The sequence below is a fragment of the Mirounga angustirostris genome, unplaced genomic scaffold (genome assembly GCF_029215605.1).
Source record: "Mirounga angustirostris isolate CCGP_5_RB_7025 unplaced genomic scaffold, mMirAng1.0.hap1 SCAF_11, whole genome shotgun sequence".
NCBI classification, from domain to species: domain Eukaryota; kingdom Metazoa; phylum Chordata; class Mammalia; order Carnivora; family Phocidae; genus Mirounga; species Mirounga angustirostris.
In genome coordinates this window covers 100,219,079-100,233,025 of record NW_026991719.1, presented here as the reverse complement: position 1 = coordinate 100,233,025, position 13,947 = coordinate 100,219,079, and the positions used below count along the sequence as shown (strand labels likewise).

Genomic DNA, 13,947 nt, shown 5'->3' with positions numbered 1-13,947 from the left:
GACCTGAGCCGAAGGCAGACGCTTAACCATCTGAGCCACCCAGGCGCCCGCTACTAACCCCTTTTGACTGAATGCTTCCAACTTGGCAAATTGAAGGCAGCAGCAGGAGAGCCAACTACACAAAATGATGTACATTAGGAGGCCATTACAAATTCTTCGTTGCTGGGTTGTGCACAGAATTATCTTATCATTGCCTATCTCTTTGTTTTTTGGATGTCCCAAACATTGGGATAATTAGATAAGTAGAAATAAGAGAGGCTTGTACTCTCCAAGGCTCATTTTTAATGCATGCAGGCACATGTGGCATAAAGCAAAATATTCAGGAAAGTGCTCTTGCTGGGAAGGCTGCAGGGAATGACCAATGCTACTCCTGGTGTGAAGAGTGACATCTGCTCCAAGGATGCCACCCGAAGCCTTAAATGATCCCCTACCAGTAAATACTAAAAACAAGTGATGCATTTGACTGGCTATTGATTCCTTGTACTGCTCTGTAGGCTTTTTCTTTGGGGCATTGGGGAAAAGCTTCCTAAGGAGGCCTAGAAATATAGCAGGTTTCTGCCTTTCCCCATGTAGATAGCATGTAGAAAGGTTCTCTTTGGCAAAAGAACTACTACCACACTGGCTCCCTTCCACAGTCCATCCAAACTCAAGAGCTGTTTGATGAGACAGAGGATGCTGCTGTAATGTCCACCTTCAACTTAGGAGCTTCCTAGAGAATATCCCAGTTCCCCTAAAGTAACACCATATCTCTGGAAAGTTTAAAATTTTTGAAGCTGTTTACATGTTCAATCCATAATTCTTGAGGGTAGTGAGTTTACTTTACCACCCACGGTGTGGCACAGAACTAAATACTCATTTGCCCTCAATTGGCCATTTCGAGAAATCAAGCATCAAGGAAGAAGCTTAGAAGCTTCTACTTTGGGATTTCTAGATTTTGATGAATACATATCCATGCTCATTTTTCTGCACACTCTGACATTCTTAGACTCTGATCCTATTCCCTTTTCGGATGGCTTTTCTCCAGACCAAGGTCTCACTTTTTGTGTGTTGTTATAAGGCTCCTGCCCGCACCCCAAAAAGCCATGATGGTCTTTACCATTTTTAGAGCTCTCTCGATATCAATTCCTTGACTCCAGGGCACAGCGGGATTTGCTAAGCAGTCTCCAGCACTGCCTCTCCGGGACACATCCACTCGCTGCCTCCTCAGATAACGGAAAGCTTCTGCTATGACCAGTATTGCGTCGTGCGTCAGTGCAGATGTATACTGAAATGGATGTATGGAAAACACGACATCATGACAAATGACGCCCTCAAAACCTGCCTTGCTCCTTATAATGCTCATTCAGCTCCACCTCTTGTTCTACAAAGTCACCCTCTTAATTATTTGAATCAAGAGCTCTCTCTGGGCAAGCCCGACTTTGATTCATTCTAGAATGATCCTTCTTTCCTCGTGTGTGCACATGTTAAGATTATTAAGATCAAATGGCTCAAGGGAGTCTCTCTCTTGCTCTCGGTACTGTGTTTTGTCTTGAGTGAGTGACTACTAAAAGGCCAGGTCCTTTATAGAGAAAGAAATACATGTGAGGCTAAAGGATGGCATATGTAGATTGGTTATTGCTGTTTGTAATAGAAAATTCAAGTCTGGTGTTTACTTAGGGGAAAATGGAAATAGCTAAGTTAGACAGCTTGAAATTAATTTGGAGGGAAACATTAATCATTTCTGTCTGGACCATGTTTCTGGCGAACTAGGACCTTTGGCCAGCAATAAATCAGTTTTTGTTTCTTGGGGGGAGCTGAAAACCAAAGCTGGTTTTTGATTGTAGAAAATTACAATTGTTATTGAGTTTTATATCTGATAACAGTGACAATTCACAGGCAATACTTCATGATACTGCCTCTTTCAGGCAAGAACACTTAGTTTCTATCCCTTGGATATACTGATATGCTCTACTAGGGATGAGGCCAGTCACTTAATACAAGGGGTTTGATTATCTGCGATTTGACAGGGTAGAGGCCTTTTTATTAAATGAATCAACAAAGTCTGATTAAAATAAGCTGGCCCCTGTTTTCCAGGTGTGACAAATACTGGGAGGATAGAAAATTCTACAGATTTTTTTTTTAATGAAGCAAAATGTCCTATGGGCCGTTTTCTCTCTATAGTATGTCCAAATATGACCAAGAGTGAATAGAATACATTGTCATTTCTACGACTATCAATTTACTTTTCTGACTTTCCTCATGTTACTTTTCTTTGAGGAACAAATCTTCAAGTGTGACTGTAACAGGGGGCATATGTTCTCTCGTGGAAAAAAAAAATCTTTGTGTCTGTCCATCCTAGCACTACATAAAGCCAACATGGTGGTGATCTCTTTTCCAGCTGACTGCATGAATAGTCTGCAATTCCAAGCCATGCCAAAAGAGCTATTTAATTTCTACTTTTTCAGCTCCTACTTACCAATGTGTGAGCATGTAAAAAAAAAAAAAAAACCCACAAAGGAAACATTCATAAAATATAGAATAAATTAAGCATCAGGATTGTAATCTCCAGACAATTTTATTTCCTAATCAAAAATATTACCATTTTTTAAAAATGGGCTTTTTGTCTGATTGCTATAGAGCGAGTTTCCATGACTAATACTAAGCAAAAGCAATCTGAAAGTTGTAACCACCTATTTAAAGATTCCATTTTCTTAAGCTATTTAAAGGGTTTTACTTACAAACCCCTCTTCTCAGCAAGTTCTGAGAACTTTACTTTATACATACCATGAGTTATCAATGAATAATCCAGAGCTAAGATTGTTTTCCTTCTCTTTTGTACAACCTCTACAACTTCTGAGCAAACATAAACTACTCTGTAGTATACTTTTCATCCTTTTACCCTTGTCCTTTTTTTTTTTTTGGTGCCTAAGACACAGTGCCTGACACTTGGTAGGTACCTCTTAAAATATTGCATAAATGAATTTCTTGCCTCTACCTATTATCTGCTAAATCTAAGGATGGCAAAGCAGTAGACAGGCAGTTTATGAAAATCTAAATTTGTATAAGCTCATTTAAATGTAGTGGGTGGATTTAGTACATTGAATTTGAATGTAAGTACAAAATTTGAATCATCAGGGAAATGCAAATCAAAAGCACATGAGATATCACCTCACACCTGTTACAATGGCTAGAATCAAAAGGACAGGAAATAGTGTTGGCAAAAATGTGGAGTAAAGAGCACCCTCTTGCACTGTTGGTGGAAATGTAAGCTGGTGTAGCTACTATGGAAAACAGTAGGAGGCGCCTCAAAAAATTAAAAATAGAAATACCATATGATCTAGCAATTCCACTTCCGGGTATTTATTTCAAAAGAAACAAAATCACTATTACAAAAAGATATCTGCGGTTCAGTGCAGCATTATTTACAATATCCAAGACATGGAAACAATCTAAGTGTCCATCAACAAATGAGTGGATAAAGAAAATATGGTATACACATACAGTGGAATATTATTCAGCCACAAAACGGAAGGAAATGCTGCTATTTGTGACAGCATGGATGGACCTTGAGGGCATTATGCTAAATGAAATTAAGTCAGACAGAGAAAGACAAATACTGTATGATCTCACTTAAATACAGAATCTAAAAAAAAAAAAAAAAAAAAAACCAAACCCCAAACTCAGAGATAGAGAACAGGTTGGTGGTTGCCAGAGGTGGGGGGTGGGAGGTGGGGGGGCAGGGGAAGTGGGTGGAGGTGGTCAAAAAGGTACAGACTTCCAGTTATAAGATAAATAAGTCCTGGGTTTGTAATGTACACCACAATGACTATGGTTAACAGTACTGTATTGTATTTTGAAAGTTGCTAAGAGTAGATTTTAAAAGTTCTCATCACAAGAAAAAATTGTAACTACGGTAGTGGTGGATGGTAAATAAAGTTATTGTGGTAATCATTTTGCAATATATACATCTACCAAGTCATTATGCTACATACCTAAAACTAACTTAATGCTGTAAGTCAATTATATCTCAATAAAAATTAAAATAATTATCCTAAAAAAATTGGACTGCAAACCCTAACCCTAACATCACAGGGATTGCGACCATACTTGCTGAAACATATAAGGACACCTGATCTGACCATGGGACAGAATGTTTTAAAATGGGACTTCCCTGGAAAAATCCAGCATGTATACTATAATCAATACAACTACAGAATACCACTTAACTAGTGAGTGGCTTAAATGAATGAACAAATTATGTGTAACTTACTACTTTTCTAGAACATAGCAATTGTATAAAGTCAGGGCCCACTTGTATTATGTTCTGATGTGACTCATTTAGGGTGGACCTGACTAGGTGATACAGAATTTGTCTCTTGTCTGGTCTATGGCCCCTTTGTTCTCCTTTATTCTATTCTTGCCAGGGAGGATGTGAGGATGGGTATCTTGAAGCCATGAGAAAAGAAATATTCACCCCCTTTCCTTTTTAAGGGAAAGGCCTTGACTCTACTTTGATTCCTTATCTTGATCACAGGGATCCCACAGCCATGGTATGTACATACTTTCACTATATAAGGAAGGAAGAATTTAAAGTCTGTGTCATACTTGGATTGATGCACTGAGGGAATGGTTACTTAAAACATACACTTGAAGGATCCTTTGTGTTACATGAATAACTTTCCCGTAATTTATCTGTTTTAATTCCTAATTTTTAAATAATAGGATTTCTAGCCATAAGGGAACACATGTGAAAAATGTACACTCTAAGCATGACTTTCTACCTTTAATATTCTTATCTTGGTTTCATGAAAATGAGCAACTTAGGTAATCTAATTATTTTTAAAGATACTTTTCCAGGCAGAAAAACATTTCCGTTCAATATACATATAGGCAACACGCACTCTGTATTAGAGCCCAATTCACTTGGGTGTACTGAGATTCATGAAACTTATTAACACAAAGCAATCACATAAATAATGTAAAAATCTAATTTTCTGTTTCAGACTATCAATCTTCCTTACCTATTCCCACAGCCCCCACTTTTTGCCCAACTCAGGTTCTTGTAATATTGTAAATTGTTTTGAGCATGTTACAAATGAAATTCATTAAAAAATTAGTTAACATTCCCAAACCCTGGGTTTTAAAAGACCTCCTTCTCAATCGCTTCTTTATTTGCAAGTTTAGTTTTCAAATGCAGCGGCACCTGCCGTTTGGTTTTTAGCATCGTTGAAACACTTCTGAGTGAAGACCACTCGATCACAGGATGGCTGTAAATATATAAAGGCCATACTGAGATGCTGTGAAAAGTTGGCCTAAGGTTTCTGCATGCCATGGGACATTACCTTTAGTGGTGCATTCTTGGCTTCCGGGAATTCCCTTTCATCTAGCCTCACCCAGCGCTGAATAAACTGCTGAACCATAGGGTTTTCGTTGTTGACAATCTGGAATCCGGTGATGTTGGCTCCCCCGTGCATGACTCTTTCCAGCAAGATATCGGTAAAACCCTAGAAAGAGAGGGAAAGAGAATCATAACTGTGGGGGTGGTGTGTTCTTAACTCTCTCTGTTGGTTAGAACGCTAAGGAGGAAATGAAAAGTCCTTCCTCAGGATCACTCTTTACCACTCTTTACCAATCAAGAAAACCCTGAACACAGTGCTATATGTCAATTACATCTCAATTACAACAACAACGATGAGGACAGATACAAAAAAATGCTGGATATGGAGTAATTCTTAGGGCACTATGTCTCCAAAACTACCGGCACGATGGAGAAAATATGCATTCTTCCATTTTAGTGCCTGTGTCTTTATTTAGTATAGCTGCTGCAAGGACAAACACAGGTGTCAACTTCAAGCAAATGTTTTGATCTGTTTCATCTACCTGTATTTTTAGTCTTTCTTTACTGAGTACAAATACAATGCTTCCTGTAACTGGGAAAGTGTTGAAACGTTTGACCCTAACTAGAGGTTTAAAATTTTTTCTTGAGCGTAACATGCCAAGCACAGCAGATTGCTTCAGATTCTAATGATGAGTACTTTCAATATTTGTGACTTACAGAAATGCCAAAGAGCGAAACTGACAGCTTGGTTGTATATGATGGTACAAACCCCAGGGTATGTCTCACACGTGTTTATGAACAAGTCTTGACATCTACTTCAGATCACCCACCATTTTCTTCTCTCACTCTGGTTACCATCTGATGTCTCTGTCACCTAAGCCTTCTGAAGGAATCTCTTCAGGTTCACACCAACCCATCCGCACCTGGGTACTGCCAGCTCCACTGGGCACTGCTCTCTTCTGGAACACTTCTCCCAGGAATCGCACTATTGCTGCTGGATGCCTGGCTCTTGCTAGTTGCAGTGGATGCATTTAGGTCCTCAATGGGCTGAAGCCAACATTTATGTTCATAAATGGGGAGAATTCTTCCTCCCTTCTTTAGACTCTCCTGCCCAACATTTTAATATAAAATTTTCAAATATATAAAAAAATTGAAAGAATTGTACAGTGAATACCCATATAGTCTCAACTCAGATTTCACAATTAGTATTTTTCTATCCATCCATCAATCCATTTCATTTTTTTTATGCATTTCTAAGTAAGTTGTGGACATTAGTATACTTCACACCAAAAGACTTCGGCAGGCAGGTCATTAACTAGAGTTCAGTGTTTGCATCTTTCTTTCTTTCTGGTAAAATTTACATCCGATGAAACAGACAAATCTTAAATGTAGCACTTAATGAGTTCTGATAAATGCATACACCTGTTAGTCCTCTAAAGTTTTCTTTTCTTTTTTTTGCAATCCAAGTTTTTTTTAAGATTTTATTTATTTATTTGTCAGAGAGAGAGAGCACAAGCAGGGGGAGTGGCAGCCAGAGGGAGAAACAGGCTCCCCACTGAGCAAGGAGCCCGATGTGGGGCTCGATCCCAGGACCCTGGGATCATGACCTGAGCCGAAGGCAGATGCTTAACCGACTGAGCCACCCAGGCATCCCAACATTCCAAGTTTTTATTGAAGTATAACAATCATATAGAAAAGTACACATATCTTTAAGTATATAACCTGATGAATTCTCACGAACTGAACACATAAATGTAACCAATATGCAGAAGGGTCCCCTCTGTGTGCCTCTCTAGTCACACCCCTACACTTCTTTTAATTCACCTTTCTTTATATTTTAGTGATAACAGCTTTTTCTTTTTTTTTGTCTTGATATTATAAAAGTATATTTCCTTACATTGATCTAAAAGTCAATGAAACTCAATTAAAATACTAGTTGGATTTTATTTTATTTTATTATGTTATGTTAATCACCATACATTACATCATTAGTTTTTGATGTCGTGTTCCATGATTCATTTTTTGTGTATAACACCCAGTGCTCCATTCAATACATGCCCTCTTTAATACCCATCACCAGGCTAACCCATCTCCCCACCCCCCTCCCCTCTAGAACCCTCAGTTTGTTTCTCAGAGTCCATAGTCTCTCATGGTTCGTCTCCCCCTCCTACTTCCCCCCCTTCATTTTTCCCTTCCATCTTCTTTTCTTTTTTTTTTTTTTAAAGATTTTATTTATTTATTTGACAGAGAGAGACACAGTGAGAGAGGAGCACAGGCAGGGGGAGTGGAGGGGGGAGAGGCAGGCTTCCCGCCGAGCAGGGAGCCTGATGCGGCGCTCGATCCCAGAATGCTGGGATCATGACCTGAGTCGAAGGCAGGCGCTTAACGACTGAGCCACCCAGGCGCCCCTATCTTCTTTTTTTTAACATATAATGTATTATTTGTTTCAGAGGTACAGGTCTGTGATTCAACAGTCTTACACAATTCACAGTGCTCACCATAGCACATATCCTCCCCCAATGTCTATTACTCAGCCACCCCATCCCTCCCACCACCCCAACTCCAGCAACCCTCAGTTTGTTTCCTGAGATTAAGAATTCCTCATATCAGTGAGATCATATGATACATGTCTTTCTCTGATTGACTTATTTCACTCAGCATAATACCCTCCAGTTCCATCCACGTCGTTGCAAATGGCAAGATCTCATTCCTTTTGATGGCTGCATAATATTCCATTGTATATATATACCACATCTTCTTTATCCATTCATCTGTCGATGGACATCTTGGTTCGTGAAACAGCTTTTTCACTTACTACTTGCAGCCCCCTCCCTCTTGCTTTCACAAGTGGGCCTTGAGTCCATGGGGACTGGACAAAGAGTTTGCATCACTGAGTATCATTCCTCCTTTCTGATAATCAAAAAGCTGTTTTCAAAGTTAACATTAACTTGTTAGGTTGAGTTTTGTCCCAAAGTCTTCTTTCATGAAGGGAACTAAGATTGCTTTCTCCCATTTGCTGCCCCCCGCACTACAATCAGCAAGGAAACTTACTTGGTATGAAGTCTAGTAGAGGCTCCAACTGGGGCTTAAGCCTATTACCCAACTCCCCACTCCCACCCCCTAACATATATACAAATAAAGAGCCTGGGCAAAATTTTAACAAATGGCTTTAATTCACTCACTGTGCCAAACTGTATTTGTCAGTTAACAGGTATTACACAAGAACATTGACCAACTGTGCACCTGCCTGCTGGCGGGGATGAAGAGTGGGCCTTCTGATGCTGTCCTGTGTCTTAAAAGCCTGGGCTGGACAAGGGGAGCTCCTTTCCTTGAAAGAAGGGGGTTGAGAATGCTTGTGCCACCATCCTGGTCTTCAGGGTCAATGGCCACAGCATACACTAGGATGTAGTATCTCTTATGGCCCTCACACTTTGATAAGCATCACACTCCTGTTTTCCTAATATCCAGAGCAGGTTAAATGGCAACATAGAATTAACAAAAGGAAGGGAGAGAGAGAGGACCCCGGGACTCTCACATCTGTCTTAAGGCATAACAGCTAGCACTTTGGTCTGCTTACTCATCATTCCGCTCCTTTCCAGAAAGATGTTCCCTCACCTTTTCTTGGCAGGGATACTAAAGGGAGGGGTCCAGCTCAAATTTACCTCACCAATCACACCCACATACTCCCAGGAGGCTTCATTCTGTCATGTAGGCCCCACATATTCCTGCTTGGGTATCTTCCTCTCCAATAAACACATTGTAATTTGAAAACATCTTTAGAGGCATACTCTGCACTCATCTTTCTACCACACAGCAACCATACCACTGAGGACCTAGAAGTTTCACAGTCAATCCATGTTTTATGACAGACATGCCTGGGAATGAGTTGTGGCACACCTCGGACTGGAATCAGCCTGGCTGTCCTCATGGGATGAACTGCATCCACAACAACACAAATCAAGCCAGGGGAAGGTCACCTCAAACTGTTCTGGCTGGGAAGACCTATACAACACTAGCTCCTACCGACTGCCCCGAGGGCTTATCCTTCCACAAGGGCAGAGAGCACTAACACGGCCCCCATGGACAAAACGGAGAGAGAAGCATGGTAGAAAAAGAAAGGAGGTAACGGGTATTTAGGGAAATGCAATCTTGTCGCTTAAGGGCAAGAGTTGGCTGGCTTCCGGTCTCCCTTTGTTTCATTTGTGTACATTTTGCTTATCTGTAATCTCTTGGATTCTATGGCTGAATGTCCTCCTGGCACCCAGCATTTGGATGCAGCAACCCATGTCCTTGAGGTTGAGACATTCAAGGCTAGATTCTCCCTAAACCCTCTGAAAAGACATGAATACAGCTGAGCTGACCAACAAATCTCAAGGAAGTAGAAGGGGAAAACGGAAAGGAGGTGAATAGTAGAGAGGGGGCTGTAGAGAAAGTGGTTCTGGCTAACAGGTACAAGTTGGTTGACTCTTCATCATCCTATTTCTGAAACTCTTTTTTTAAAAAGAACTTTCTTTTTGTATCAAATATTGCTAAATCCCATGGTTCGAGTGGCCATGGACAGTCCCCAAGATTATAAAAACTAAAATTGTTAGATTTTTTTTTTGAAATGGCAACATACCCACCTCAAGTTTGAATCTAAATGCCAAATACTTCTACACCCTCTGTAAAAAGACTAATGTGAAAGAAATGACCACTAAACAGATAAAATGGGTAGATGACATAGAACAGTGACGAACAGTGGGGTAAAGAAGGAAGTTAGGAGAGAGTAGCAGAAACTGCCTGACTCTTAGCCACCCTTCATTTCTGTTCAATTGTTTTAAAACATGTTCTGTTTTCTTTCACATATTTCCATTGTAGTTGTGGATAAGCACAGTCCATGATGTTTTGAAAATTGAGGCCCGAGTCTCCTCAAAGCCTCAGCAAAGACACTAATTCAGCCGACCTGACCGCCAAACCTTCAACAGACAAGTGATGCTATGAGCAAATGGGGGAAAAGAGACAAATGGTAGGTATGGTGGCATCAGGGTAGAGATTCTGGTTTTCTTTCTCCACTTACCTTTTAACTTTAAATAATTATTCTTGCTTATAAACTCTTGCTAGATTTCCTTTTTTGAGCTTTTCGTCCACAGTCCTTGAGTTTGGAAAACTGAAGACAAATGCCCTAAACTCTCTGTTAAGACAGTAACTGAACAGATCTGACCACCATAGATCCAGTAAGTAACAGCAGAAAGGAAGAGGGAGAGTGAGAGCCTGGGGGATGGTAGAGGTTTGTGGTTTCTGGTCTGTCTTTTCTTGTTACCTCTTGGTGATCTTTACTTGAAGTCTGCCACCCAAAGTCTGCACTTTGGGGGATTTTGATTGCCTGTCTTCCCTAAACCTTATAAAATTGTGCCCCCCTCCCCATCACATTGTGATCTACAAGTGGGACTTGCCATTCTGTCTGGTTTCTTGTTTTTGTTTTTTGAGAACTGAAGTCTCTGGCCTCCCTGAAGCCTTTGTAAAATTGCCCACACAGATTTTATCACCCAAAGCCACTAGGAGAAGTGGAGAAGGGAAAGGGCGGGATTAAGATGTAAAGACAGATCTTTAGGAGAGAGCTACTTTCCTCCTAGTCCCCCATGTCCTTCCTTCCCATGATCACCAGCACTGGGGGATGGCTACCAAAATCTGCTATGTGGCGAATTTAGAGTTCTTAAGTACTTAAAACTTCTGGAAAAATCTAATGACTCAAAATAGATGAAAGACCTAAATGTGAGAGAGGAATCCATCAAAATCCTAGAAGAAAACATAGGCAGCAACCTCCTTGACCTTAGCCGTGGCAAGTTCTTGCTAGACATGTCTCCAGAGGCAAGGGAAACAAAAGCAAAAATGAACTATTGGGACTTCATCAAGATAAAGACTTCTGCACGGCAAAGGAAACAATCAACAAAACTAAAAGGCAACCTATGGAATGGGAGAAAATATTCACAAATGACATATCAGATAAAGGGCTGGTATCAAAATCTATAAAGAACTTAGCAGACTCACAACCCCAAACCAAAAAAATGCAGTTAAGAAATGGGCAGAAGACATGAAAAGACACTTCTCTGAAGAAGACATACAAATGGCTAACAGACACATGAAAAAATGCTCAACATCACTTGGCATCATGGAAATACAAATCAAAACCACAATGAGATACCACCTCACACTGGTCAGAATGGCTAAAATTAACATCTCAGGAAATGACAGATGATGGTGAGGATGTGGAGAAAGGGGAACCCTCTTACACTGTTGGTGGGAATGCAAACTGGTGCAGCCACTCTGGAAAACAGGATGGAGGTTCCTCAAAAAGTTAAAAATAGAACTACCCTCTGACCCAGCAATTGCACTACTAAGTATTTATCCAAAGGATACAAATATAGTGATTTGAAGGGCATATGCACCCCAATATTTATATCAGCCATGTCCACAATAACCAAACTATGGAAAGAGCCCAAATGTCCATTGACAGATGAATGGATAAACAATAGCATATTACTCAGCCATCAAAAAGAATGAAATCTTGCCATTTGCAACGGTGTGAATGGAACCAGAGGGTATTATGCTAAGTGAAATAAGTCAGTCAGAGAAAGACAAATACCATATGATTTCACTCATATGTGGAATTTAAAAAACAAAGCAGATAAACATAGGGGAAGTGAAGGAAAAATAAAATAAAATGAAAACAGGGAGGCAAGCCATAAGAAACTCTTAACTCTAGGAAACAAACTGAGGGTTGCTGGACGGGAGGGGTGTGGGGGGATGGGGTAACTGGGTGATGGGCATTAAGGAGGGCATTTGATGGAATGAGCACTGGGTGTTCTATGCAAGTGATGAATCACTAAATTCTACCCCTGAAACTAATAATATACTATATGTTAACTAAATTGAATTTTTATTTATTTATTTATTTTTAATTTTATTATGTTAGTCACCATACAGTACATCATTAGTTTTTTTTTTTAAGATTTTATTTATTTATTTATTTGAGAGAGAGAGAATGAGAGAGAGAGCACATGAGAAGGGGGAGGGTCAGAGGGAGAAGCAGACTCCCTGCCGAGCAGGGAGCCTGATGCGGGACTCGATCCAGGGACTCCAGGATCATGACCTGAGACGAAGACAGTCGCTTAATCAACTTAGCCACCCAGGCACCCACATCATTAGTTTTTGATGTAGTGATCCACGATCCATTGTTTTTGTAAAAGGCGAAAGATTTATGCGATCTGAAGAGAAACCAGAGCGTGATCCATTGTTTTTGTATAACACCCAGTGCTCCATGCAGTACGTGCCCTCCTTAATACCCATCACCAGGCTAACCCATCCCCCCACCCCCTCCCCTCTAAAACCCTGTTTGTTTCTCAGAGTCCATAGTCTCTCATGGTTCATCTCTCCCTCTGATTTCCCTCCCTTCATTTTTCCCTTCCTTCTCCTAATGTCCTCCATGCTATTCCTTACGTTCCACAAATAAGTAAAACCATATGATAATTGACTTTCTCTGCTTGACTTATTTCACTTAGCATAATTTAAATAACAAATTAAAAAAGAAAAAAGAAAAAAAGAAAAAATCTCTAAGGAAATATGGCTCAAAAAAAAATCTAATGAAGCAGAGTTAGGCTTTCAACACCCAAACCCAAGAAGTAAAATGGGAAAGAGATGGGGTTGTTAGGGGTGGGGAGTAGTGGAGGAAGGCATCCTACCTGTCTGCCTGCCAGCTGTCAAATTATTTTCCACAGCCAGCTACCTCAGACTACACCCCTGAAGCTGGTCAGTTTTTATCATGTGACTTTTTCCAGAAAGTTCCATTCTCACTCCTCCTTGACAGAAACACACATGGGGTGGGACCCAGTTCCCTCAGCCAGCTGGCTCTGAACCCTCTCATGAGCCCTCCTTCTGTCACATGTACTCTTAAGTATTCCCACTCAGGCTTCTCTCTGGCCCACAGGCCTAGCCTCTCCTTATATTCCAGTTCTAACTTGGTCCCCTGAAAATGTCTGTGAGTAGTAGTACAGTGACCAGACAGCAATACATGTAAATAGATACAGATTTTTAAAAAATTGTTATTAGAGAATTCTTGTCTTTAAGAAAAGTATAAGTTTGATTACCAGTTTAAATATGTGATAAATGAGTTCACGAGTTTCTGCTTTTTCACTCATGCTCTTGGCTCAAAACTAAATTGACATTTGGTTTAAAGTTCTTTAAGTCTTTTTAGTTTGTTCTGACTTTTGTTTCAGGATTTATGTGCCTGACCTGAGTACTTTTCCCAATGGCGACTGCTCAAAAAAGGACAGAAAACCCATATCCTTTTATTTAATACATGTATTTTAGCATGTCTGACTCCAAAAGAAATTTCTGTGTCATGAATTCTATTTTCTCACTGAGCTTCATCTGCTATTAAAAATTATGCATTTTAAAATAACATATTTTTATTAAAAATAAAATGTTCCAGTGGATTTCTTTGATATTTTGCATGGGAAAAAATGGCTCATTTTGCTTAAGCAGGTTGCTGTTTTATAGCAACTGTTCTATCCCTTTGCTGAATCATAGCAGTTCATTTTTTGCTTAAAAACTGGTTTCACCTTCTGGCATCTCCTATCCAAACAAAGATACTA

General features: G+C 40.0%; 1 protein-coding gene across 1 annotated transcript in view; it reads right to left on the bottom strand.

Moving 5' to 3' along the window:
* Positions 1-13,947, bottom strand: part of GRIA3 (glutamate ionotropic receptor AMPA type subunit 3) — a 276,653-nt gene that overhangs the window by 88,828 nt on the left and 173,878 nt on the right. The window contains exons 6-7 of the mRNA XM_054509090.2: positions 5,322-5,483; positions 1,097-1,264 (exon numbers count right to left, since the gene is read on the bottom strand). Of these exons, the coding sequence (XP_054365065.1) occupies positions 1,097-1,264; positions 5,322-5,483 (330 nt within the window). The remainder of the gene's footprint in view (positions 1-1,096; positions 1,265-5,321; positions 5,484-13,947) is intronic.